Source organism: Phocoena sinus, chromosome 9 (genome assembly GCF_008692025.1).
Source record: "Phocoena sinus isolate mPhoSin1 chromosome 9, mPhoSin1.pri, whole genome shotgun sequence".
In the NCBI taxonomy this organism is placed as follows: domain Eukaryota; kingdom Metazoa; phylum Chordata; class Mammalia; order Artiodactyla; family Phocoenidae; genus Phocoena; species Phocoena sinus.
In genome coordinates, this window is record NC_045771.1 from 6,598,731 (window position 1) to 6,626,110 (window position 27,380).

The 27,380-nt window shown below is 50.8% G+C and overlaps 2 protein-coding genes across 6 annotated transcripts in view; both read right to left on the reverse strand.

Annotated features, from left to right (window-relative positions):
• Positions 1-2,267: 2,267 nt before the first annotated feature.
• On the reverse strand, positions 2,268-7,609 carry ATP6V0E2 (ATPase H+ transporting V0 subunit e2). Its single transcript, XM_032642830.1, has 4 exons — positions 7,326-7,609; positions 5,501-5,548; positions 4,355-4,472; positions 2,268-3,949 (listed from the first exon to the last, which is right to left on the reverse strand). The coding sequence occupies exons 1-3, from the start codon at positions 7,520-7,522 to the stop codon at positions 4,379-4,381; spliced, it is 339 nt and encodes a 112-aa protein (XP_032498721.1). The 5' UTR covers positions 7,523-7,609; the 3' UTR covers positions 2,268-3,949; positions 4,355-4,378.
• A 96-nt stretch (positions 7,610-7,705) lies between these two features.
• The window catches only part of ZNF862 (zinc finger protein 862), a 33,343-nt gene continuing 13,668 nt past the window's right edge, over positions 7,706-27,380 (reverse strand). For all 5 annotated transcript variants that reach the window (XM_032642829.1, XM_032642828.1, XM_032642826.1 and 2 more), the window contains 4 exons: positions 15,696-15,800; positions 12,735-14,849; positions 10,944-11,130; positions 7,706-10,338 (listed from right to left, as the gene is read on the reverse strand). In XM_032642829.1, the coding sequence (XP_032498720.1) occupies positions 10,326-10,338; positions 10,944-11,130; positions 12,735-14,849; positions 15,696-15,800 (2,420 nt within the window). In that variant the 3' untranslated portion in view covers positions 7,706-10,325. The remainder of the gene's footprint in view (positions 10,339-10,943; positions 11,131-12,734; positions 14,850-15,695; positions 15,801-27,380) is intronic.

Consider the following 27,380-nt stretch of genomic DNA (forward strand, 5'->3'; position numbering starts at 1 on the left):
GCTCCTCGTATTTCCAATGTTATCAACGAACCGACTTCTGTACAAAGCAACCCAAAGGCCCTCATCAAGGGCCTTGCTTTAGGTGCTTTATAAGGGAGGGGTGACCCTGCGGTCTGCAGTAACAGCCATCTTCTGTATGTAACTTTTCCTCTCCATTGAGAATCTGGGCTGACGGGTGTCCTTATTATAGGCTGGAATGTACCAGATCTCAGGTTGCTGAGGTGGGAAAAAGTCGCGGCAGACTGTTGGGAAGCTTGGCCTCAGAGCAGCATCCAGTTGGCAAGGCCCCTTAGCTCTTGCCCTTTGGATTCCCCGAGCAATACCTGGCATCTTGCTGTTGTCATTACACATCCTTCAAGGAGGTTTCATCCAGGCTCTGGTACCACCTGGAAAATCATCCCTGTTCCCAATAAGGGCCACGCTCTAAGGCCACAACCTCTCACATCTGCGCAGTGCGTTGCACTCCCAGTGTCAGCACAACCTGGTCTGGAGGTCTCCGTCCCTTGGGCGGCACTGCCCTCTGTCGGCCACCTTCTGTACGTGCAGCTGAGCTAACCTCACCTGCCTTGTCTTCTCCACAGGCTTGTCCGGTCAGTCCCAGGATGGTCTCCCAGGCTGCTTCCCGCTCTGCCACTAGGGGTGGTGCAGGGGTACCCCACCCCCAGCCACTACCCATCTTCAGGGATCTTTTGCTACTTGTAGTTGCTCTGAGCATCTATGTCGGAGGCTGACATTTACTGATGTGCCTCCCACTTGGCAGGGGAAGGGGGGTGGGAGATACTTCTTGCCTGAAACAAACAACGAGTCTGTCCACACCAGGCACTAAGAGACTTGTCCAGCCTGGCCTGGCTTCGGACCGCCTAAGGCCGTAACCCTGGGACGACCTGGCCCCATCCAGTTCCTGTCTGACCAAGCTCTGGACTGTCAGAAGAATTTACTGTTTGTTCTAGCCAATACCTGACCATAGGCCTCTGACGCCTAGCCCCTCCACCCTTTCTGAGAGCATTTACGACCGTGAATCTTTCCTCTGTCCCTCTGGGATGTAGATGTATCTCCTGCAACCCAGGAGTGGCTCCCAAGGACCCTTCCTCTGAGATGAAATCAGGAAGGCTCGGGCCTCTGTCCCCCAGTCTCTGTGGCCTACTCACACTTACGCCAACCCATCCTTTGTGACTTTTCACTCTCCTGGCTCTACTTGGCCCTGCTCACCCCTCCCCTCCGCTCTCGTTCTCCTGGTAAAGTGCCCAGTCACCCTGCAGGGGCACGGACCCCGCGGAGCTCACATTTCCCTGCTGTCAGTTGTTTCAGAATAAAAGCTGATTTCCCCTCTGTAACTAATGCCTGGTTGTGTTCATTTCTGACAAAACCTGCTCACCCTGCAGTCCCCCTCGGAGTGGGGTAAGAGCTTTGAGAGTAGCGCCATCCGTGCAAAGCGGGTGGGCACAGATCCTGGGAGGGCGTCCCAAGCTCCCCATCCCTGAACGGCTGCACAGGCAGAAAGGGAGGACGGGAAGATAGTGTGCTGGGAGGGGGTCTGCCAGCCCTGAGTTGCAGAAGCTGTCCAGAGAGCAGGGGGCGCGCCCTGGGACTCGGGGAACAGAGGCTGCCACGAGTGGTTCCATGAGAACTCAGGGACAGACATACACTGCACGTCTTCAGGCCACATCTTCCTCCTGAAGACCAAACCCACGTATCCTACCACTAGCTGGGCATCTCCATGGAGATGCTCCGGACACAACCAGCTCACCAGGACACACAGGAAACCCCAGGTCATCACGTGCCCTCTGTGGCCTGTCACTGAGAGGTTCCAGCCGCCAGGTACTGGGCACCGCATTTGCCCACTGCTCACCACAGGGTCCACCCCGCTTCCCCCCTCCCCCCACGGCCAAGGCGCTGGCCCCCTTCAGCTCCTAACTAGACCTTCCATTCGCCCACTCGTCCCCATTCTCACCACCAATCTCATCTGAGGCCCATCATGCACCCTGTAGAGATCATCCTGGAAACCAAGTCGGGTCACTCACTCCCCTGCTTCATCCCTCTGTGGCTCTGCATTCTCTCTGGATGCACTCCTCAGGGCTCAGGGTCTCTCCTCCAAGCACCTTCCACCCCCAGCTTCCTGCAGCTCCTCCCAGGAGCTCTCCCCTCCACTCACTCCATCCCCCAGCCCCAGGCAGGAAGCTGATCCCCGCCCAGGCCAAGCACGGAGCCTGCTGGCTCCCCCTGCCCCGTATGTAGGGGTATTAGGAAGGATGCAGGCCACGCTCTGGAATGTTGGGGACCGGCTTTATTGCAGAGCCCCGGGGGGCCATGCACTCTGTAATCTGGGGCACAGATGGGTGGTGGGGCAAAGTTCCACTTGAACGAGTCCTCCGTCTGCCTCCTCCTGCCCGGCCTGGTTCTGGGCAAAATCCAGGACAGCGGGATTCTCGCTCAGGTCTCAGGAAAATGTAGTCTCAGTGGCCACATCCCAGAGCTGCAGCTCCAAGCAGCTGCCAGTCCCTTTCCTGGGCCCCAAATCCACCCACCGAGGGAATGGGAATCAGGTGGGCAGGGGAGCGGCAGCCAGCAAACTTGGCCTCGGCCAGGACTTTGCCACCAAACAGGAATTTCCTCACCACTCATTAATCACTAGACACGGGTCAGGCTTCTAGCCGCCAATTGAGACTCAACAGCCCCACTCCAGGGGGGCCACAGAGGTCAGCACAGGAAGGGAGTTGGAAAGGGGGTGGGTGGGATGTTCAAGCGAGGCCCCGATCTGAGCAACAGGCCAAGCCCAGAACCAAGAAATCCAGGTGAGACATACCACGTTCTACCACCGCTCCAAAAACGATGCCTACTGAACAGAATGCCAATCAACTCAACCGTCAGTAAATACAAGAGACTGGCTTCTTTCCCAGGGAGGCAACGTGGCACAGCAGACGTGGGGGACTCCAATTAGCTCCGGGGCTGCGGGCAAGTGTCTGAGGTCTCCACCCCAACTCTCCAGGCGTCACCAGGCCAGGGGCTCCCCCACCAGGCCAGGGGCTCCCCCGCCGGGCAGCATCTCAGCAGAGCCCAGCCCACACCTGGCCCACACCTGGCCCTCCGCGCCCTCCCTCGCTCCAGATGACCTACGTGCTGCTGTGAGGGGCTCCGAAATCCACCCTCACCGCTGCCAGAGCCTGGGCCCGGCCTCAGCAGGAGCTGCCTCCAGTTTCTTCAGCTCCTGCTGTGCTCGGGCTGAGCCTCTGTGAAGGGAGGGAGGTGATCCAGGTGGGGAGGAAGAGGGAAGAGGATGTTCTGAGGAGATACCACTTCCTGAGCAAGCCAACGTAAGTGACTTCGTGACTATAAAGGATGCTAAACATACATGTTTCAACCTTGATCCACATTACTATGATGCTTTAGATCGTAATGTTTTGTGGGACTGTTTTTCCATTTCGTCAACAATTCCAGAAATTTCACATCGAAACGTGTCAAAATTTAAAGGAGAATTCCAAGAAAGGCCTTTGCCACACCTGACCAAGCTCCTCCATCTCACAGGGGAGGAGGCCCACACAGGCAGACCCTTCCTGGGGTCACACAGGAGGACAGTGGCGGGGCTCTGCCTCTTCCCCCAGGGCTTCCTCCCCGGCCCGGCCCACCTGAGGCTCAGAGCATCCCGGGCTGAACAGGACGCGAAGGCTTCTCTGGCTGCCCCACTGTGTAAAAGGCGCAGCCCCACCCTTGTGAGCTCCTGGCCTGGACCTACTCGGGAGCGGGCAGCGGGAACTTGAGGACTGGACATCTGCTCCGGCCTGGCTCTGAGCTCGGGGCTTCCTGAGGCCCAGACTGGCTGGGGAGGGTGGTACTTTCCAGAACCAGGCAGGCCTTGGAGGAGGGAGCACGGAGGGACTGGGACACAGTCGTAGGGGTGACAGAAGGGTCATCAGGGACAGCGGAGCCAAGGTCATCCAGAGAGCTGGGGCACCTGAAAAGCACATCACAGAACAAGTCACGGCCTCGCTGTGGAGACCCTTCTCCCCCAGCCCCGCCCTGGAGAGCCTGTGCCCATCACCCAGCTCACCTCAGACAGCCCCCTGCCCCCACCCTCTCCTCACTCAGAACAGATTCTGCAGCCGGCCGCCTCCTCTGGGGCCTGCAAACCCGCAAACAAGGCTGGGCCCACATGCTCCCCCCCAGGACCCTGGGTCTTCCGTCCGTCCCTGCCGCCCAGTGCACCACTGGGCAGGAAGGGAGCAGGTGCTCAGCATTCTTTTTTGTTTCTTAATAAATGAATGCCTGAATCCACATGCAAAGTCTTATAACCCTGCCTGACCTTGTCCTCCCCCAGCCCCGGGCCCTTCCCCACCCCTGCCCGCCTGCCCAGCAGTACCTGGGGCCAAGGAGGCGGCAGTGGTCACTCCCACAGGAAGTGCACATACCAGATCGTCTCATTCTTCAGCTGGGGCCCGAACAGGGGGTTCAGCTGAGCCAGGATGGCGATGAGCCAGCTGCCAGGGACAGCACAGTGAGGGTGAGCCCGGACACAAGGAACTCTGCCGTGCACACCTCACACCACGCCTTTGGTCACATGACCGACCCAGCAGCAGGGTCTGGGTTTTGGAGGGAAGCGTCTCATGGAGCCATCCACACTGCGGCCGGCACGGGGGCTCAGTCTGGGGCGTGTGGGTTTGGGTTTAGGTTTGGTTCGATCTGATGTTCTGTAGATTTGTAAGATCCCTGCGCTGGGGCTGGACCCTGGGATTAGGGAAGAGGTAAGACAGTCTCCAGGGGCACAAAGGGAGGCCTCCCTCAAAACCAGAGCTTGGATTTATTCCTCAGTTTGGCAGCCAGGGTGATTTAACACGGAGCAACCTAACAGAGGAGGATTGGGGAGGGATAGCAGAGTGCCTTTTTTGTAAAAGGGGAGGGGCTACCATGAATGGCAGTTTTAGAAAGAGAACCTCTAGACATGAAGGACCTGGAAATTGATTCCCTCACACTGTCCAGGCACTCGCATCTCTTGGAATGTTTCCTATATCCCAGGGACCTTTTCCAAGTTTGAAGACTACTGCTCATCCGGTGGTTCTAAACCGGCTGCGTCACAATCACCCAGGGGCATGCATTGAAAATACGGATTCCCAAGTGCAGATCATGAGAACTGGGCTTTAGTGGGTCCAGGGTGGAGCCCTAAAAGCTGTGTTTTTACAATCTCTCCAGGTGATTCTGATGTCCCATCAGGTACAAAAGGCACTGAGCCGGCCCAACTCACTCATTTTGTGGATGAGAAAACTGTAGTCTATGAACATGACAGAGCTTGTCCAGGTGCTACATTCAGAACCAGAACCCAGAGTTCATGACTTCCAGCCCATCGCTCTCTTTGCCTCTCCAACTGCCTCCTCTTCTGTGCTTTACAGCCTCAGCCTTTCAAGAGCTGAATGTACCAGTACCAGGACAGAGGGGAGAGCAGGGCTGGGAAAGGAGGAAAGAAGGGGGCACAAAGGCCCCAGCTGACTTGAGCTGGGAGAGCAGTACTTACAAGAGGTAACAGCAGACAGCGGTGGCCACCAGCATGGTGATGGTCACTCTGCAATGGAAGAGGACGTCAGGTCAGGACGGATGGAAGCATTGCCCCCAGGAGGCCTGGCCGAGGCCAGAGAAAGAGCTCCTGGTGCCAGCCCCTTTCCCGTCTGATGCCACCTGAACACAGGGAGGCTGAGTTCTACTCAGGGTAAGAATTGCTAGATGGAAAATAAAAACGCCAAGTGTCACCTCTTGGGGAGGCCAACCTTGATCACATCCAAGTTACATTATGCATCTTTCCCTTCACCTACCTGCCTTCTCAATCCCACTGTTTCTCCATCTTAATGCAAACATGTTGGGAAAAGACACTGCACAGAGCTGCACTTGCAGCCACACACCATGGAGTGGCCTCTGGAATCCAAAGCTCATCGGGCAAAGGGAAGGAAGACAGAAGACCAGAAGACAGGGCAGGAGGCAAGGAGACCGTGAGCCATCTCTGAGGCACAATGGGCAGTTATAATGACAATAGCAACTGGCTACCTTGAATCTACTCAAACGCTGGAGACAGAGGCTTTAAATGCAGGAGGAAAACTTCAGAAGGAAGAACTCACCAAGGTCTGCAAGGGAGGCGAGGCACTAAAATGGCTTACAAAGTGAGGCCATGGGACCTCAGCCCTGCAGGTCCTTTTTTTTTTTGCCACTCCGCACGGCATGCAGGATCTTAGTCCCCCAACCAGGGATCGAACCCGTGCCCCCTGCAATGGAAGCCTGGAGTACTAACCACTGGACCACCAGGGAAGTCTCTAGCTCTGCAGATCTTTAAGAACAGAGGCAACACCCAAATGCAGCCTCCAGCCAAAGCTAAATCTAACCCAAACCAGGGCCTAGGACCTCTGATCTAAAGTACTTTAAGTTGGTGCCAGAGCAATTAGCATTTGATCCGTTCTTTCAACATTACCAAGCACCGTGGGCCAGTCCTGTACTGGGCAATGGGGTCTACAGTGGTGAACAGGACATCTTCCACCTCGAGGAACTTGTAATCAAGGGGAGAGAGTGCTTTACAGCTGAAGATGGTATGAAGCAGAAACTGGTAAATGGTGCAAGAGGTAGAGAAACCTGCTAGGGGACCTTCAAAAAATAATGATACTGGGCTTGGTGGCACAGTGGTTGAGAGTCCGCCTGCCGATGCCAGTGACACGGGTTCGTGCCCCGGTCCGGGAAGATCCCACATGCCGCGAAGCAGCTGGGCCCATGAGCCATGGCCGCTGAGCCTGCGCGTCCGGAGCCTGTGCTCCGCAACGGGAGAGGCCACAACAGTGAGAGGCCCGCGTACCACACAAAAAAAAAAAAAAGATACTGTCTAAAAATTATTCAATACAATATGTGCCATGCACTAAGAGTCTTATATACATTATTTTGTGTAATCCTCACAGCAACCTTAAAAGGCAGGTATCATCATCACCCCCAATTACCTAAGAAGAAATGAGGCTTGAAGGTGTGAGAGACACTCAAGGTCACAGCTGGGCAGGAGTGGACAAACTGCAACAGTGTCTAGCCACAGCCTTTACCTTTACAGGCTGCAGAGGGTGACCCGTAACTGTCTCCACCTTTCTAAAGCACGAGCATCTCTGCCCTTTGGCCCCGACCGCCTGCCTGTTCCCTGCTGAACGCGGCCCAGCACAGACCTGAGAGGAGGAGTGGGGCGGCGTGCGCGCGCCTGGACAGTGCTCGCTGCACCGCGGGCCGCCGCAGCCGCCGCCGCCGCCCGCGCAGCCGCCGGGGAAGGGAGAGCGCGCGGCCGCGAAGGTGTCCACAGGGAGGCTGGGCCGCGCGATCCTTACCCGCGGTTGGGTCCTTTCGGCACGAACCAGGGCCCGGCGATGCCGATGAGGCCCCAGAACGTGGTGAAGATGATGACCGGGAGGGCGAAGGAGTGCGCCGTCATGGCCCGGCGCGGGATGCCCAGGCCAGGATGCGAGTCAGAATTGCAGATGCTCCGGTGCGCGGAGGTCCGGCCCAGGCAGTGGGCGCCGAGCATGCGCAGCAGGACCCGGTCGCCTAAGAAAGCCCTTTCAGCCAGCCCAACCCGCGCAGGCGCTTCAGCGCGTCACTCGGGGTGGGGGCGTGGGCGGGCTTTGCTCTGAGCCAGAGATAATTAGCTTTGAGCAGCTCCTCCAGTTTGCTAGTTTTGGTTACGGGATTAACAGGACTGAGGCATGTGTCGAAATAAACTCTGCTTTATTCAAATAGAAAAAGGTTGAGAATCAGACATGGTTTTTTTTTTTTTTTGCGGTAAGCGGGCCTCTCATTGTTGTGGCCTCTCCCGTTGCGGAGCACAGGCTCCGGACGCGCAGGCTCAGCGGCCGCGACTCACGGGCCCAGCCGCTCCGCCGCATGTGGGATCTTCCCGGACCGGGGCACGAACCCGCGTCCCCTGCATCGGCAGGTGGACTCTCAACCACTGCGCCACCAGGGAAGACCCAGACATGGTTTTTTAAACCACGTTTTGCACATCTTTGAAACCAGAGGAGGAGAGAACATCCCTGGGCCAATTACCTGGGGTGACCTCGTCAGCCACTTGGATGAGGGAAACGGCCCATCTTCACACTGTCCTGCTAAATACTTAGCACCCTAGGAACTGAACCTGCGCTTCGAGGGAAGCAAAGTGTCTGGAGTAGATTACACTCCAACGTGTCTGGCTAGAACGGGGGGCCGGGACCCCTCCTTCCCACCTGGTCTCTATGGCTATTGAACTCAAACTGTTAAAATGCTGGTCACTCAGAATGTCGGCCCTGTGGGCATGTCTATGGAGATCACAGGTAGGGAACGAGGGTGGAGGCATGGCTAGGACTCTGGCCAAAGGCAGAGAGCTTGCTCCTTCCATCCCCAATGCCCTTCAGCTTGTTTTTGTGTGAGGCAAAAATAGGAAAGCTCTCCAACAACAGGGTCTCCAGGCCCTGGGGTCTGAAATGCTGCAAGTCTCTTGAAACAAAACGAGATGTCAGCTTGGGCAAGGGGTCTCACCCATCTTCAGCCTGGGGTCCTGCACAAAATGGTCAGCGTCCTCTCTGCCATTAGCGAACAGAGGGGACCCAGGGCATGCCTGTGCCCCTCGAGAAAGTGGGTAGTGCAAATCCCTGTGACAAATAGCATTTTCAGTCGCCCCCCCGCCCCCGCCAAGGGGCCCAAGTTTCTCACGAGCTGGCATCGGAGGCTTCCTCAGAGCACAGATGTGGAGAGGCAGGGGCGTCCCTAGCTGGCCTCCACCTCCACGACTAGACTCGCACAGGGAATCGTGCGTGTGGCACTCAGGCACGGCGCTGCTCGCAGGACTGGCCTCTTGCTCTGAGGATTCTTAAAGGATAGAAGGTGCCATGGGGAGGATGCCTACGAGAAAGCCACCTCAATCTGAATCGCTATGGATAGGGTGGGGGGGCCCACTTTAACGGGCCCTCCTCCCTTCCATCCCACCAACTCGTACCCGCGGTGCCTGGCCTAGTGCAGATTCCTGAACTCCCCACAGTGACCTATGCGAATGGGGGAGGGAGGCCTGGGCTCCATCTTGGCCATGTGGGCGGTAACACCACCAGTGTTCAAGCTCTAAGGGCCCGTGGTACACCTCAGCCCCCAGAACACGGGGCTGTCAGGGAGACAGTGCCACAGGTGAAACGGCAGAAAGCGAAAACGGAATTCCTGGCTCGAAGCTGAAGAAAACAGGAAAGCGATGGCGCTAAGGCTAAGTGCTAAGGGTGGGGTGCTGGGAAGGGAGAGTCAGGGACACTGGGAACCAGGGGTTCTGCCAGACTGTGAGACACTCGCTACCAGCATCTCAGGGGTTCTCAGCACCTTCTAGGAGTGGGAAGTGGACAGATGGCTGCTTGAGGGCCAGGCCACTTGGACCTGCGTCACAGAGCAGGGACCCCACCTAGGGCCAGGCAGCATGGCCAGGATGGAGCACTACTTCCTGCCCGTCTAAAACAAGAGAAAGGCAGCGGCAAAGAAGCCCTTCCCTCTAACCTCCCCTCGTTTCCCACCTGTGGTTAGGAAGGTGGGACCCAGACACTACATCATCTCAGCCGGATGAGCAGCCTAGGAACCTGCCCAAAGCAGCTGCCCTGGAAGGAAAAGTGCTTTACTTCAGGGTGGAAGAGGAGATGGGCTGATGGGGGGAGGGCAACGGGAACCAAATAGCGTGGGACACCCTTCTGTGCCACCAGGGTGGTGGTTCTCATGCTTGAGTGAGCCCACGAAGTTCCTGGGGGGCCTTGCTGGAAACAGTCCCGGGGATCTGATCAGGTGGGTCTGGGGTGAAACAGATTTAAACAGACACCCCTAGTGATTCCCAAGCTGGTCCCCAGAGCAACTTTGGGAAGAGTGGACTAGACCATTATGCTGAGGGCATGTTGAGAGAGCACCTCTTCCCGTAATAAGGACTTGGGTGGCAAGGGACAAGGACAAGGGCTGAAGGCAGCCAAGTCCATTCTGCAGCCTGAGGGCCGTCTTTCAGAGCCGGAGACGCTGTCATCCATCAGTCCTGTGGCAGTTGGGGCACCAGCAGGCACTTGGCTTCTCTACTGCCTGCAGCAGAGTTGGGACAGGACAGTTGGGAGAGGACAGTTCTCTACTGCCTGCAGCAGAGTTGGGACAGGAGCCCAAGCCCCCCCAGTGCAAACGTGTCCTGTCCGCTCTGCTCCGTAGAAGACCCGGGCTCAGCACAACACAAGGGCTGCGACTGGTGGGAAACACCAGGCCCCCTCCAGGGAAACACTCCTCCCCTGTCTGGGAGCTGCAGGATAACCTTTCTTGATCGCTCTGTGCCAAGGGGTTCTGCTTGCCTCATCCTAAAGGAAGGCCCTGGGAGGAGATAGAGAAAGTCTCTGATGCGAGTCTCCCATTTGAAGTTGAGGCTTCCCTGCTTCTGCCATGGAGCCAGGGGGATAGATCCCAGAGCCAGGCCGCTGTCCCTAGACCTGCTCATCCCAGGCCCCTCACCACGTGTCTACCCCACGCCACTCAGGCTGTGGGCAGCCCGCTGGGATGCTCCCCAGCTACCCAGGGGCTGGAGGGCTCCTTTAAGCCCCCTACCCCCAACCGTCTCTCCCACTTCAGAAAAGTCCTCCTGCCACCAAAACATGGGGTGAAACCTTTCATGATGGAATCGTCTCCTGAAGCACCTTTAAAATGAGCTTGAGACGCGAACCCTCCTGCATACTCAAGTGCTGGAGGTCGCGCCCAGCCTAGGTGGGGCCTCGGTAAACAGGCTGTGCGCCTCCTGACCCCCGCCCCGCCTCCCTGGGATGTGGGCTGAATTATCTTGTCACTGCTGCTTCCCAGTGCTTAGGGAGTCCCCACCAAGCGAAGACTCTAGGGCAGCCTAGAATGCCAGGGCCTGTCACCATGATCACGAGGGCCAGGGCAGCAGGGGACTCCAAGGCAACCCCTCAGGGTCCTGCTCTTACGGGAGCGCTTTATCAGGACAGCCCAGGGCCTCTTGGCTGGGGTGGGGACACAGGAGTCCGTGGCGCGGCTCTAGGACGCAGTCCGTCAGGACCTCCATGGGTTCCCTGTAGGACGGGATGGGCGGCTTCTGGGTCACGGCCTCCTCCACACGGAGCACTCCCATCTTCTCCTTCCTGAGCCCCGCCCCTCGTGCGGGAGGAAAGGGAGGGTACAGTCAGACAGAGAAAACAGATCAGATGATAATTCCCTCCCCACAACCAACTGCGCCCCAAGGTATGTTTGGTGAAGAACCCCTGGCAGAACCCCTGGAGACGGACAAGGGCTGCTCTCTGTAGGCCCGATGGAGTCCCACTCTGCTGACTTTCACCCTGGGGCAGCGGAGCTCATGCGGGGGGGCAATTTTGCTCCCAGGGGACATCTGGCAGAGTCCGGAGACCTTTTTGCTTGCTGCAACGGGGAGGGTGCTACTGGTACCCAGTGTGTGTGTAGTGGGAAAGGCCAGGGGTGGCCAGGCGCAGGACAGGCACCCACAGCGAAGAACTACCTGGCCCTAAACGTCAGGGGTGCTGAGGCTGAGAAACTGCCTGGGAAAGAAGGCTTTATCATATACAATCTGGCCGTGTTCTCTGTTTGCTTCAGACGTACTAGTCCCATCGCCCTATGATTACAACTTGCAGAAGCGCACAGCTGATGGCGTCTTCTCCTTCACCCTCACAGATTGGGCACTGAGAGCAACTCACTCACCAAATGCGTGGGTGAAGGACTCCCATGTTGGAATCACCCTCTTTCCTTCTCTCCACTTCTACTGCCCGCTCCCTGCACCCGCCCCCCGGCTGCAGGTCCAGGGCCACCATGCTTCCTACAGAGCGTCCGTCAACCCTGAGGCCAGTCCACTGCTGCTGATCACAGACCCTGAGGTAAGATGACAGCAGAATCAAGAGGACGGAGACCCGCTATAGGAAGACGCCAAGGGAGAAAAACCACGGCTCTGTCACTGTTCAGTGACACATGAGCAGCCTGGAGAAGCTCTGGTTTTCTCTGGTGTTCGGCGACTACTTGAAAAGAGGAAAACTTCTTACTTAAGACTTCCAGTAACTTGGCCTCCAGGATAATGTCACCTCCCCCTCAAGCCCAGTCCCCACCTGGCCTTCCAGGCTAGGTGGGAGGCTTTCCTCACGGACCCCTCCCCTGCCTGAAACCCCCAACCTTCTCCTCCGCACAGCGCCGTCCTCACAGCCCCTGTGACCTGCACCGAGCTCTTCCCTCTGCAAACGGTCCGCACAGCCCCACGGGGATGTGGTGTCTCTGCCCTCGCTGGTCCAGTCCCCGAGTGATTTCTGGTACTAGTCTGCACCTCTAAAGACTGCCGTGGGCACTACTGGCCAGACGCTGTTCCAAGCCCTTCACGTCTATTAATCCGCTTTACAGATGAAAAACCATAGCACAGAGAGATTAAGCTGCCCCAGGTCACGTGCTAGTCAGCGGCAGGACGAGAATTTGAACCTGGGCAGCCTTGCTCTGGAAATTCCTGCTCTTAGCTCTATGCCCTGTGCCCTGCAGTGTGGGCGTCCTGCCTTCTAGCTGGATCATAATCTCCTGGAGGGTAGGTGTCCCGTCCTGAGCACCCACTGGTCTAGCAAATGGTAGGGCACGTGACACCTTAGGGCAAGCCCACTGTGACAGCTGACTTGAGCAGACTCTACCGGGCTGTGAGCTCAGCATGGGGTTGGGAAGCTAAGATTCTCTTCCTTTGCTTCCCCACGTCCAGGAACTCTGCCATGCATACTTACTTGTGTGGGAGCGGGGCGGCACTTGGGCACAGGTGTAGACGTGGCTGAAACGCCGACCTGAGGAGGTCAGGTACCAGTGCCGGATGGCGGGCTGGGGGTTGTACTCTGTGGCCGCCACGCCATTCACCGCTGCCATCATAAGCGTGTTGATCACCTCGTTGGAGAGCTTGGTCCGCTCATCAGTCCTGATCCGGTTCATGGCACTGAATCCGCGCTCACAGCAGGAGGTGGAGACGGGCACACAGACCACCACCGCCACGAGCCTGCTGAGCAAGGGGAAGCGGCAGTCCTGGGCCAGGGCGTTCCTGCACAGCATGGAGAATGGCAGGTTCTTGGCGATGGCTTTCAGGCCCAGCCACTCCTCCAGCAGTGCTTCCTCGCTGTATCCTGGGGGCAGTGAGAGTTCAAAATATCTGGCCAGGGCAAGAATATCATCATTCCCAAAACCGGCCAGTTCCATCCCACTTGGCCAGGCCATGGCGTCAAACACCTCCATGTTCTTGAGCTGAGGGGGACGGTCCACGTCAAACCTTTGCTGGAGGTATTCAATCCCAGTCAGGATCATTCTCTCCCTGTCCGCCTGGAACCGCTGTTCTGCCATCTCCATTCTGTCCAAGAAGATGCCGTGGAGCCGCCCATCCCTGAAGGCGGTATTGAACTCTTCCTCTTTGGGTCCTGCCTGGTGACGGAGGGTCTCCAGTGCTACATAGGCCCGTCCCAGCGTGGAGTTCACCTCCGTAATCAGCACGATCTCCTTCTGGCACACTTCGGACAAAGGCCTGTAGATGCTCAGGAAGTCCAAGAGGAAGTGGCAGAACTTGACGAAATGGAAGCCCTTTACCAGCTTCAGCACGCCCTTGGCCCTGTGCCCGACCTGGCCACCTGCTTCCGCCACGCTCTGCAGGTGCCTGGCCAGGGCGGGCCAGCTCACGATGAGCGCACTCAGCGTGCGCCTCTTGCTGGCCACCCACCTGACGGCGTTCAGGTCCTTCAGGCGGATGATTTCCTGCTCCAGCGGGGCCGCGCCTTCCTGCAGCTCATTCAGCCTTTTGTTTGAGGACTGATAGAACTTGAAGACGGTTCGGATGTGCCGGTCACACTTCTTGACCAGGTCGATGCCTCCACAGGCGTCAACCACGGCCAGGTGTAGCCGGTGGGCCACACAATGCACCGGCAGCAGCTGGGGGACGATCTCCTGGAGCTTCTCCACCAGACCTCCTCTGCAGCTCAGCATGGTTGAGCCATCGGTTCCCAGGCCCACTACCCAGCCAGGCTTCCGGAAGGGGATGTCCAGTTCGTCCAGGGCAGAGATGATGGTCTCAAAGTATCCATCCACCGTCTCGCTGTAGAGTGGGGCCAGAGTGATGTAAGACTCCTTCACCTCCATCCCCTTAAAGTAGCGGATGTAAATGCCCACACAGGACTGGTCGGAGGTGTCTGTGGCGCTGTCCAGCAACACGCTCACACATGGGGAGTTCCGGACATCCTCAAGGATCTCCTTCTTCAGAGTCTCGGAGATGTATTTGATGAACTGAGTGCAGGCGGTGCGATTTCGGTACTTGCCCAAAATCACGGTCCCAGTGCTTTGGAGGAGTTGCAGGATCTTCTCAAAGTCGTTCAGGGGCCTCGAGTGGTACGCGATGGAATAGGCGGCATTGAAAAAGTGCTCCATGTCGGCCATCAGGTCGCTGGAGATATCGGGGACGAGGGCGGCCTGCGGGGTGTCTTCCTTGACTTCCAGGGTGTTGACACAGAGCTTGTGTGCTTTGCTGACTTCATGGTACTTTAAAGTCTCCACTTTAAAGGGACCCGTGTAACCTCGGACTAACCGGGATGATTTGTCGTGGAGACTAGGTCTTTCTTTGCAAGCTGAGCAGAAGAGCTTGGTCTCTTTGGGGTCAATTACTAACCATGGGAACTGCCCAAACCACGACCTCTGAATTGAGCGGGGTCTGTAAGTCCTCTTGATTTTCCTCCGTCCATCTGCTTCTACGTCACAAAGGCTGGGGTTGCAGTAGGAGATGCACGTCTCCATGGCAGGAGCTGGGAGCACTGCAGATTCTACAGCCGAGGCCTGCGTGTGTGCCTCTCTAATGGCTACCGTCGTCTTCTTCCCTTTGGAGCAAGTCAAACTGTGCTCGGTTTTGCTGCCCAGAACTCTGCAGCCTCCTATCAGCTAAGACACCCCAATTCAGTAAGTACCCCTTATGCAAAGCAGAGAGGATGAATGTCATCCACCTTTCTAGAAATCAGTAGTGGCTTCTATTTAAACCCTTTCCCACTAGTTTCTCTGAAAGCCAGTCTGTCTCCCCAAGAGTTGTCTGCTAATCCTTGTGGGTTCTTTAGCCAGCCTCCCCCTCCCTGTCCACATATCTACCCTGAGATCATGTGACATCAGATGCTAATAAGCTTACTTAGCACCTTGGCCACAGATGCTATTAGATGGTTTTAATCCTCTTTCGAGGCACCACAAAGAAATGAGGTTAAACATCCAAAAGTCTTCTTATGAGTCTTGGAAACAAGGGAGGCACAGAAGTATACACAGTAGTTATTAGCCAGTAAGTTACTGACAAAGATACACGAATTGCTAACTCTCACAGACCAACAGTGTTGTCACTAAACACCAGAGGAGCGGGGAGAAGGCAGCAGAGGCTCCCAGCCGTGGGTCACAGGGCTCCTCATGGCCAGTGTCCACCACGCACCACCCCCGTCAGCTCTACCACAGTCTCCCCATTTCACTTCTGCTCATCAAAGCTCCTTATTTTTCCCAAACCATCCCAGTTTCTCAGATTCTTCTACACTGTGAAGGCACAGTTAGTTTCTTATTCACGTTTTTCTACCAATACAGGGCCTGGTGCACAACAGGTCCAGCAGGAGGATGGCGGAACTAGCACTGTGTGACTTGCCAGGGCTGCCTGGGCCCCCGGACAACCCTTCAGAACCCAGCAGGTCAAGACCCACCTGGAGGACGGCCTTTCCCCCACTTTGGCCCGTTTGGGTCCTTGATCCAGGGTGCAGCTCTCCGCTCCAGTTTTGAGATCAAGTCTGGTTTGGCAGCAGCAGGCCCTGTTGCAGGGACGAAGAGTCACAGCGACATCACAGCTCTGGACTGTCAAGTCAAGCAGCCCATCTGAAAGATCCAGGGAGGCCTCTGGGTGCATTTCCTAATAAAACCTTTCCCACCAGGGGCGCGATGAAAGCATACCCATCTAGGGTGCCAATTTATTTTTAAAACCCATAGAGGCACCAAATTAGGGTGCATCCCTTAGCTCCATGGCTCACCCATGGGAGCATGACTCAGCTAAACGAATCTGGAGGGGAAAGGGTGAAAACAGGAAGAAATACGGAGGACAAAATAGAAGGAGAGAGGACAGGGATGATAAAGAAAGCCACACAAGAAGTGGGAGAGGGCCACCAACAACTGCCCCTTGCACGTGGCCCTCAGCAACACCCACAGCTGGCCTTGGTACAGGTAGCTAACTACACGGGGCACCTGGAAAGCCCCTTAGCGCTGTCTGCCACCTGCAATGGAACCTGAAATCCGACTAGAAGAGATTCATGTCTTTGGGTTAAGCACTGCCCTTTACTGAAAATATGAATATTCTGCAGGGCTATGCAAAGAAATTGCTTTCTTGATTTAAAGTAAAATCCATTAATCTCTACTTACATGCTTTTTATGTATCTATATGAAAGGGTGTATAACCTTTCTTTGGAAAGACATATACAAGCCACTGGTAACTGCGGGCACTTCTGTGGAGGGACTGAAGGACAAGGTAAAAGGGAGATTATGAGATTATTTTCACTATTCATCTTTGGATCATTCAAATGTATTTATATGTTCATGTGTGTGTATGTATCCACATATTTACTACTAATAAAAATATAATACATTATTAATCTGTGGTAGATTGAACACTTATTCATCTTCAAACGTCTCTAAAATGAGGGCAAAGGGATAATAATAAAAAGAAGCGTAAGCCTAAGAGAAACATTGTACTAGAAATGTTAATACATTTTTAGATGAAGGAAAGGAGATAAAAGAGAAGAACTAACAGAGCTGGACACCAAATGCCAGCAGAGTGGGTAATAAGGACAAAGAAGTGAACTTGACCCCAGAATCCCCAAAAGAGCCAGTACCTGGAGGCACCAGGTGCAGCAGAAGGTGGTGGGTAAGGAGAGACCGGTTCAAGGCCAGGTCCGCTCACCTATTCCGGGAAGCCAGAAAATACCACCACCCTCCCCCAAGGAGGAGAGAGAGGTTGGTCTACAGAAAAACTTAACCAGAAAGGTTCCGGGCCCTGGGATGGTGGGGTGAGTGAAAGATGAAGAAGAGCTGTGATGCAAACAGATGGAGACAGTCTACAGACCAGAAGCTGCGTTACCCGGCTCTGAGAACACCACTTTGGGGTACAGCCAAGCAGGAGACTGGAAGTTTTCTTTGGAGAAATGGAATTGCCCCTCCCCAAGCCTCCTCCCCCAAAGACCTACGGATCCAGACCTTGCCGGGCTCTTCAATGAAACATCCAGGTTCACAGCTGGTCACCCTACAATGTAACCTACCCCTTGAGTCTCAGCCATGCACACAGAGCTTCCAGCCAGTTTTTAAGGCTTTACTCTTAAATGTGAATGAACCTAAAGATATTTATTTAAGACAAACTGCTAACAAGTAGGAAAAAGGATTGAAGGAACTAGAGATACTACAGGAAGCAAAACAAAATTTCAACCCCCTCCCCTCAAAACTAGAACATTCCCACAGAGAAAAGTCATGATAGTTATCCATGAAAAGAGCAATAAGGGCTCTTAGTTTAAAATATGATAGAAAAAAATGTTTTAACTTAAATAGAATTGTTAGAAAATAAAATGGAGGAAAACTCCAGGAAAGTAGAACAAAAAAGACAGAAGCAGGAAATAGGAGAAAAAGAAAAAAATAAAACAAAACCAGAGGCTTAATTTAAGAAGTCTAATATCCAACTAATAGGACTTTTTTGGAAGAAAGAAAAGAGAAAATATAAAGGAAGAAATAATACAAGAATGTTTCCCCAAAATGGAAACTGTGAGTTTCCACATGGAAGGGAAGCACCAGATATCCAGAACAAAAGATGAAAAAAAATCCGTATCATTAAGCACTAAGTACTTCAAAACACTGGAATAGGCCTTAAAACTTTTCAGAGTGGAAAAACAGGCTGCGTTCAAAGATTTAGGAATAAAAAGGTATTTAGACTGCTCAACAGCACCTGTAAAACCTAAAATCAATGCTTTCAAAATGCTGAGGAAAAACATTTCCAACCTGGAATTCTATACCCAAACCACATTATCAATTGTGAGAGCAGAATAAGGGCATTTTCAGATATACAGTCTTTAAAAAATTTCCTCCCATGAACCCTTTCTTAGGAAGTTACTGAAGGATGTGCTCCAACAAAATGAAGACATAAACCTAAAAGAAGCAAAAGATCCAGGAAATAGGAGAGAGATGAAGGAAAGTCTAAGCCCACAGCTGTGCAGCAGGCCTAAAGTATAACTAGTTTAGATAGAGCAGAGGAATGGAAGGCCCAGTGACAGAAGTTTCCAGAAAAAAAAGTGAAACGGATAGGTCACAGGATGTTTGATGATGTGGAAAAGACTCTTCAAAGGAGTTATATAATTCCATGGAGAGTTTGAGAAGAATTGGTGATAGTACAGAAAGCTAGCAAAGTAAAAAAATAAGAAAAAATTTCAATTCCTAGGGGGGAAAAATCCTACAACAAAGGAAACATCATCATAGTATGTCACTTTGATTAGAAGTAAATAATACATGATCATTATTAGGCAAATAATTTACATTGAATTAACCAAAAAAGTATGATATACCTGTTCTGAGAGGATGGAGGGAAGAGAAGTGGGGGCCTGGGGTGATGTAAGAGGGCCATATCTTCATCCTCCACAGTAGGAATCAATAGATAATATCTAAAATCAATAAATCAGGAATAGCAATAAACATATGCAACAGGATATTAAAGTGTGATTCTGTCTGCCTGTTTTGGCTGAAGGCCCCCCCAAAATAGGAGCCAACTCTCCCCCATTCCAAAGCTAGACCACCGAAGCCAACTTGGAAAGAGTGGCTGAAACACTGGGCTGTAACCCAAGCACTTGCCACTAAGAGGGAGTCAAAGCACTGGGAGTGAGGAGGTCAGGAAGTTGGATATTAGAGATGCTTTGGAAAGAGCTGTCAAGTGTACTGTGAGCCCTCCACACTCCCATGGGGAGGGGTGGGGTGGACTGGGCTACTTTCCTCTGACCTTAAGCCTAATGGGAATGACATCCTGACCTGTATTTCCTGGAGCTGTGGGGCTGCTCAGGAATCCAGGCCTGGAAAAGACTAAAGGCATAAACTGACCAATGGTTCCTTGGTGGTGGCCATGTTGGGAAGAGCCTACATTCACAGGGCTTGTCAGAGCAAAGGATATATAAGTGTTTTGCATGGTCCAGATGTGAGCCCTGGAGGGAAAGAGAAGAGGCCCAGAGCCACTTAAAGGGGCTGCCCCCGTCTGCCTATTAGTGATGCTCCCCTAAGGAGCCCATATGGGGCAGACTGCCAAAGCAGACATTACCCACTGTAGTGAGAGATCTCCAGTAACGGGGGTTTGGGGGAGTGCAGAACCCATAAACACACTTGGAGAATCACCTTTCAATTATCCCAGCTACACGTAACTGGTATCAGATTACATGGATGTAATTCTTGTACCTCTCCCCCCCACCTACACACCACCATTCCCAGCCAGGATGCAGCAGAAATCCTGGAACAAGCTGGGAGGTAGGAGGAGAACTTCTTTCTTCCTATCACAAGATTCCGGATTCTAGACCTAAAGCAGGTCGAGGTGGGAGAGGCAAGAAACTTCAGCTTTAAATGAAGTCCAGATTTTTAACCACTACACAAGGACTGGACTTTTGTTTCCTGATTTTTTGTTTTTGGTCAATTTTTGATATCATTTAAAACCTACAGAAAAGTTTTGATAATAAAACAAGGAACTCCAATCATTTGCATTTTGTTCCATTTGCTTTACCATGCCCATGTGCCCTCTCTCCCTCTCTCCTCTTCCTCTCTCTATATGTATAATATATAAATACATATATATGTATATGTGCAGGCTGCACACTGGAGTTACCTGGAAAGCTTTAAAATATGTAAGTAATATATATATATATAATATTTTTCTGGACCATTTGAGACTAAATTGTTTTCATTCCTCCCTTTATCCCTAAATACTTCCGTGTGTAGTACTCGAGAAAAGAGACATTCTCTTATCGGGTTTGCAAAATTCTAACACGAGCTCCATGACCCTAACCCTTGCCTAATCCCTGCCCCTTGGAGTGTGACTGAAATGTGTGAACTGATATCACACCCGTAATTACATTACATAGCAAAAGAGATGTTGTCTGGGTGATTACTTAATGTAATCACACTAGCCGCTTAAAAGCAGAGGAAGTCAGAGAATCAAAACACCAAAAAAATTCAATGTATTATTGCTGGCCTAAGGATGGAGAAGGCCATGCGGAAAGGACCTGGGAGTAGGCCCTAGGAGCTGAGAATGGTCGGCAGCCAGAAAGAAAATGGGGACCTCAGTCCTACAACCACAAGGAACTTGATCCTGCCAACAACTCAACAACCCAGTGATTCTTCCTTCCCAGAGCCTCTTGGTAAGAGGCCAGTCTGGCACGCTTAATTTCAGCCATGTTAGACCCTAAGCAAAGAACCCAGCTAAGCCCACCTGGACTTCTGAACTCCAGAACTGTGAGATAATAAATGGGTGTTTTTTAGCCACTAAATTTGTGATAATTTGTTATGCGGCAACTGAAAACTAATATGTCTTATAGAGTCAAAGTATAATGATCAAAATCAGAAAATTTAACATTGATATAACACTACAATTTAATCCACCATACTGTTTTCCACAGTGACTTACCATTTTATATTCCCACCAACAGGGCATAAAGGTTCTATCCTCAGCAATAGTTGTTTTCTATTTTTTTTGATAGTAGGCATCCTTATGGGTGTGAGGTGGTATCTTATTGTAGTATTGATTTACGTTTCCCTAATGATTGTGATAAAGTATCTTTTAATATGCTTATTGGCCATTTGTACATCTTCTTTGAAGAAATGCCTATTCAAGTCCTTTGTACATTTTTTAATCAGGTTTTTTGTTGTTGCTGAGTTTTAGGAGTTCTTTATATATTCTGGATAGTAAACCCTTATCTGATATATGATTTGCAAATACTTTCTCCTATTCTGTATGCTGTCTTTTTATTATATTTATATGTATGTCTTTTTTTTTTTTTTTTTGCGGTATGTGGGCCTCTCACTGTTGTGGCCTCTCCCATTGCGGAGCACAGGCTCTGGACGCACAGGCTCAGCAGCCATGGCTCATGGGCCCAGCCGCTCCGCGGCATGTGGGATCTTCCCGGACCGGGACACAAACCCGTGTCCCCTGCATCGGCAGGCGGACTCTCAACCACTGCGCCACCAGGGAAGCCCCACGTATGTCTTTTGATTCACAAAATTTTACAATTTTCATGAAGCCCAACTTGTCTATTTTTTCCTTTCTTGCCTGTGCCTCTTAGTCCATCTAGCTAAAGGTTTGTCAATTTTGTTGATCTTTTCAAAGAACCAACTTTTGGTTCCATTGATTTTTCTCTAGTTTTTCTATTCTCTATTTATCTCTGCTCTCATCTTTATCATTTCCTTCCTTCTGCTAGCTTTGGGTTTCGTTTATTCTTCTTTTTCTAGTTCCTTAAGTTGTAAAATTAAGTTGTTGATTTGAGATCTTCCTTGTTTTATTTTTTAGTAAATTTATTTTTATTTATTTATTATTTTTGGCTGTGTTGGGTCTTCATTGCTGCGTGCGGGCTTTCTCTAGTTGATTCACTTCTCTCTTGCTGCTTCCAAGATTCTGCCTTTGTTTTTGAAATTCTGATTATAGTGTGTCTCAGTGTGGGTGTCTGAATTCATCTTACCTGGAGTTTGTTGAGCTTCTTGGATGTTTATATTCATGTCTTCGATCAAATTTGTAGAGATTTTAGCCATTATGTCTTTCCCTTTCTCTCTCTCTTTTCCCTCTGGGGCTCCCACAATGTGTATGCTGGTCCACTTGATGGTTTCCTGCATGTCCCTTGGGCTCTGTTCACTCTTCTTTGACCTTCTTTGTTTCTGTTTCACAGGCTCCATAATTTCCATTGTCCTATCTTCAAGCTTGCTGATTCTTTATTCTGCCTGCTCAAATGTTTTTGTATTCCTCTAGTTAATTCTTCATTTCAGTTATTGTAGTTTTCAGCTCTCAGTCTTCTTTCTAGATCCTTCTTAGGTTCCCTCTCTTTATTTATATTTCCATTTTATTCATACATTGCTGTCTTGGCTTTCTCCACATCTTCCTAAATTTCTTTTAGCATTTTTAAGACAGTTGTTTTAAAGTATTTATCTAGTATACCTGCCATCAGGTCTTCTTCAGGGACAGTTTTTATTGATTTAGTTTCTTCCTTTGAATGGGTCATACTCTCCTATTTATTTGTATGCCTTGTGATTTTTTGTTGAACACTGGATCTCTGAATCTAATAATGTGGTAACTCTGGAAATCAGATTCTCCCCGATCCCCAAGGTTTGCTGTTTTTATTGTTTTCGATTATTGTTATTATTTAAAAATTTTTAATCATTATAGGCTACTCTGTGCCAAGGATCAGCCTGAGGTGTAAACTTAAAGTCTTCTCAGGTCTTTTGGAGTCTTTCCCTGGGTATGCAAAATCACTTTCTAATTTTCCTCCTAGATGTTTCTGAATGTCCTAGTCTTTAATGTCTGGTTTTCAAAAGAGGGAAAAGAGAAAAATTAAGAGGAGGGGGAGGAACTTGCAAAAATGGGGGAGGTGCAACAACACTGGCTGCTTACTTCTTTGTCTGCACCTCTGAGATGAGAAGCAGCGATCGGGTGATCACAGCACTGATCCCTGATACTTAGAGGACAGCATCCTTTTTGCCCACCCTAATTCCTGCAATCTGTGTGCAAGCCGCTCCAGGAACATGGCACAGCTGCCTGCACCATGGTAGGGGTGGGGGATGGGCAGCTGCTAATGTGCTAAGAGCTGAAATTGACCGAACTTCACCACAATTTACTTTCCAACTCTTCTCCTGTAAGTTGCAAGCCTTTGACAGATTTCAGAGTTCCAAAATAGTCACATCAGAGGGATTCTACCAGTGCAATTGTTGTTTACGTGAGGAGACAGATTCCTGGAGCTCCACCACCGTCCCAGAGTCCTCCTCCTAATCAGGACAGTTTTGAAGAGTACTGTGCTGGACATTTTATTAATTGAAATTAGATCATTAATGTGAATAAAAAGTGACTGGAGGACTTTCTGTTTACCTGAGTGTGACAAGTCATGCGCCCTGCCCCAGGTTTCACCCTGTAAAGAGAAACCAAAACGGAGGCCACAATCTGAACAGACCCCTGGACCAAACACTCATAGTCACATAACCAAATCTTAAGCTGTCCTGATTTCCTCAAAATGCTGACTCTGGTCTTAAACAAAATTGAAGTTTCCTTCATGTCAGTGTGACCTTACAGCTTCCAAGCCAGTCAGCTACACACAAGAAAAGGTACACAGTGCTACGACCCTAAAGAGAATATAATCACAGTTAAAAAACAATGTACTTCTTCATTTATGCTTTACAAATTGAGCTTTAACTGCTGAGAGCCAAGTTTTTAACCACTTTGGGTTTGAAGTCTCCCAGTTCATGAACAGTTTGTTCCTTGCTCAAAAAATATTCATAGCAAGTAAAGCTCTTTGAATTTTCTTTTGGCAACCCAAAGGGTGAGAAGGAAAATCCCCAAAGAGCTGATCCAAACAAGTGCTGATGGAAAAGAATGAAGCTGTTTTATGAGTGCCTCCTACTGAAGTTCATGCTTTTAAAAATAATGTCTACAGGTGTTACTCAGAAATAATGAAACAAGTACTGGAAGAAACAGCTAAAAAATTTGGGCAGGAGGACCTGGCAACAGACAATGGTAGGACAGGGAACTGTCATTTTTTGTTATATGTCTCATGAGAACTACTTTGATTAAAGAAACATAATTATGAAGAAATATTTTTAAAAGATTTACTGAAAACTTTCATGATACTGAGTATCCCTGGATGTGTCTGCCTAAGTTATATTACCCTGGGGACTGTCACCTCTGATTGCCCCTAGTGCACCACACTGGCCCCAGAAGTGCTGTACCCCAATCACAGCTCTCTGAAGCTACGCTGAAATGCTGCCAGAAACCTTTCCTTTTTGTTCTCTTCAGAACAAGTGAAACAGAAGGGAATTTTCAAACAGATTTTCCTATGTCTTAGTAATGGAAAAGTGACTAAGAAGACAGAACTATAGCATGACCACACACACACACACACACACACACACACACACACACACACACACTCCATAAAAACCCATAAAAATGGCTTGGCCTACAAAGACAGATTCTGATCCTTCCAGGCTAACTTCAGCCCAAGGTTGGCAGGCCTGCCAACGAATCAGTTTGGAGACGGCCACTCTGGCACCTTGCCTTGGTTCTTCTCTCTCTAGCTCAGCACGGCCCCCACTTGGAGGCCGTATATGGCCCACCATACAGCAGCTGGCCTCCTAGGCATCATATGAGCCATTCTAACTCCTGCTCATCTCATTGAGGGCTCTCCCGCTTAGTTTTGCTTTCCACTTAGTGACATGACTTCTTCCCCCAGCTATGTGAGGTCTAGCTGTAGCTGATGACCTCACATGGAGAAAAGACACTGCCCACCTGAAGTGAGTGACCTGCCACTCAGCATATGATGACACCTTTCCTAGTAAAAATGAGGGTTACCACATAGCCCCTATACTGGCTTTTCTGTTTCTGTTACTGACAAATATTAGTTTCTTAACAGTGGAATATAACTGAGTTTTCTTTTTTTGCAGGGGAAGCAAGAGACATCACCAAATATGGCCAAAGTTTGAAACAGAATTTAAAGTACAGAAATAAAAGAACAGTTGGAACTCTACAGAGTGATAAATAGTTCTAAGCAAAAGCAAGTCCACAAAAGTAGAGGTTGACACAGGAAAGCATTAAAAACAGCATAAACCTCTTTTATCCATAATCAAAATGACTGTCCTCTGCAAGTTCAGTCCTATTGATAAGAGAGCTGGTGAGGCCAAGGACGCTGTTGACAGGTGAGTGGACCTAACCTGGAAACTACCATCAGTTGAAAAGCTTTAGTTGACGCAATTTAACTGCCACACAACCGACAAATTAATGTTAAATTTGACTGCATCAAATTGAGACTGTCTTTTTAAAAACAGGTACAAAAATTATAAAACCTAAAAGAACAAATCTACTAGTTGTAAATCCTAATAAGAGCAACGGAAGAATCAGCTGCGTTTCCTCAAATGATAAGAGCGAAAGGAAATCAACGGCGTGAACGTGCCACAAGGCAGCATGATGAACACCGGACCACAGAGACCCGTGACCTGACCTGAGCTGGGCTGAAGTGACCACGGCCTCTCACCCCAGGGCATCGGCCCCTTTCTGCACCTCAGTTCTCATGGAGGCGGAGGCAAGAGCACTAACAGGGACCTACAGAGAAGGTCTGAGACAGCCAGACCAAACTACTAACCCTCTTGCTAGGGGGACTGGGGACAGGAGTGGAGACTTCTAAAAAATTCTAATACTGCTTGAATTTTTAAATAATCTTATATTACCCTATGGTTATTTTAATATTAACAATGATTAGCACAAATCTTGAAACTAAAAGAACTGGAGTCCAACTGGTAATAAACATATACGAGGCAGGAATTTTAGCCGGGTCTAATGCACATGCAGTGGGTGGAATAGTAAGAATTTCAGTTTAGCCATTTTCCAGCTAAATAGGTGGGATTCTCAAAGCCATTGGGGCTGTTTTCTCGCCTGAAAATACTACTACTACCTGCTTTACAGGTTTGGTTTAAGGATTAGAGAGCAGATACGCAAGACACTCAACATAGCCTTTGGTAGGTGTTCAGTCAACAGCAAAAGCACCTATTATTATTTCCAGACATAAGAATAAAAGAAAACATAAAGGCTTCCTGTAACACCCAATAGAAGCAGATCACAGTACTTCAATTAAAAGATAATAAACGTTAAAAATGGATGGGAGTGGACTTTCCTGGTGTTCCAGTGGTTAAGAATCCACCTTCCAATGCAGGGTATGGGGGTTCGATCCCTGGTCGGGGAACTAAGATCCCACGTACCGCAGGCAACTAAGCCCGCGCACCTCAACTACTGAACCCACGTGCCACAACTAGAGAGCCTGTGTGCCACAACTACAGGGCCCACGTGCTCTGGAGCCTGTGGCCACGACTAGAGAGCCCACACACCACAACTACTGAACCCGCGCACTCTGGAGCCCGTGTGCCACAACCAGAGAGCCTGTGTGCTGCAACTACTGAGCCCACACGCCACAACTAGAGAGCTCGTGTGCCACAACCACAGAGCCCACATGCTCTGGAGCCCACGGCCACGACTAGAGAGCCCACACACTGCAACTACTGAGCCCGTGTGCCCTGGAGCCCGTGCACCACAACTAGAGAGCCTGTGAGCTGCCACTACTGAGCCCATGCGCCACAACTAGAAAGCCCGTGTGCCGCGACTACAGAGCCCACGCACTTTGGAGCCTGCAGCCATGACTAGAGAGCCCACACACTGCAACTACTGAGCCCACATGCTCTGGAGCCCCTGTGCCACAACTAGAGAGCCTGTGTGCTGCAACTACTGAGCTTGCGCCGCCACAATTAGAGAGAAGCCTGTGTGCTACAACGAAGAGCTCGCCTGCCACAACGGAAGACCCACGTGCCGCAACTAAGACCCGACACAGCCAAAATAAATAAATAAATAAATAGGAAGGAAATTGAAAAACCAAACCAAACCAAACAAACAAACAAAGATATAAAAAAAAAAATGGATGGGAGGGGCTTCCCTGGTGGCGCAGTGGTTGAGAGTCCGCCTGCCGATGCAGGGGACACGGGTTCGTGCCCTGGTCCGGGAAGATCCCACATGCCACGGAGCGGCTGGGCCCGTGAGCCATGGCAGCTGAGCCTGCACGTCCGGAGCCTGTGCTCCGCAACGGGAGAGGCCACAACGGTGAGAGGCCCGTGTACCGCAAAAAAAAAAAAAAAAAAAAGATAATGCCAAATAATATTAGGTTTTCTATTTTTAAAATACTTGTCACAGGAGGATAAAGTATTGGAGGAAAAAAACCTTGTCAAAGCAAAAATAATAATTAGGTCCACTATATTTCAACACTGTTTTACATCCCAATTATCAGCTTGAGGCCCTTTAAAAGGTTATTTTTAAACATGCAAATCATTTACTTTTGGCCCCAGTTATATCCTCAAGGCTCTTTAAAATGCTTTTATATCTCAAGCATGAAAAATCATCTCAACTGGAGGACAGCTGAAGGATAAAAGCTGGAGACCTAATTAAAGTAGCGAGAAGGACTCACACACATGCAATTCCGTTCCTAGACCCCTGGACCCATTTTAATTCCACAGACAACTGAAGAGGACAGCCCCATCCTCTATAAAGCCTTCCCTGATTCCTGCCCTCAACCCTCAAGCACAATTAATTACCCCTCCCGCGG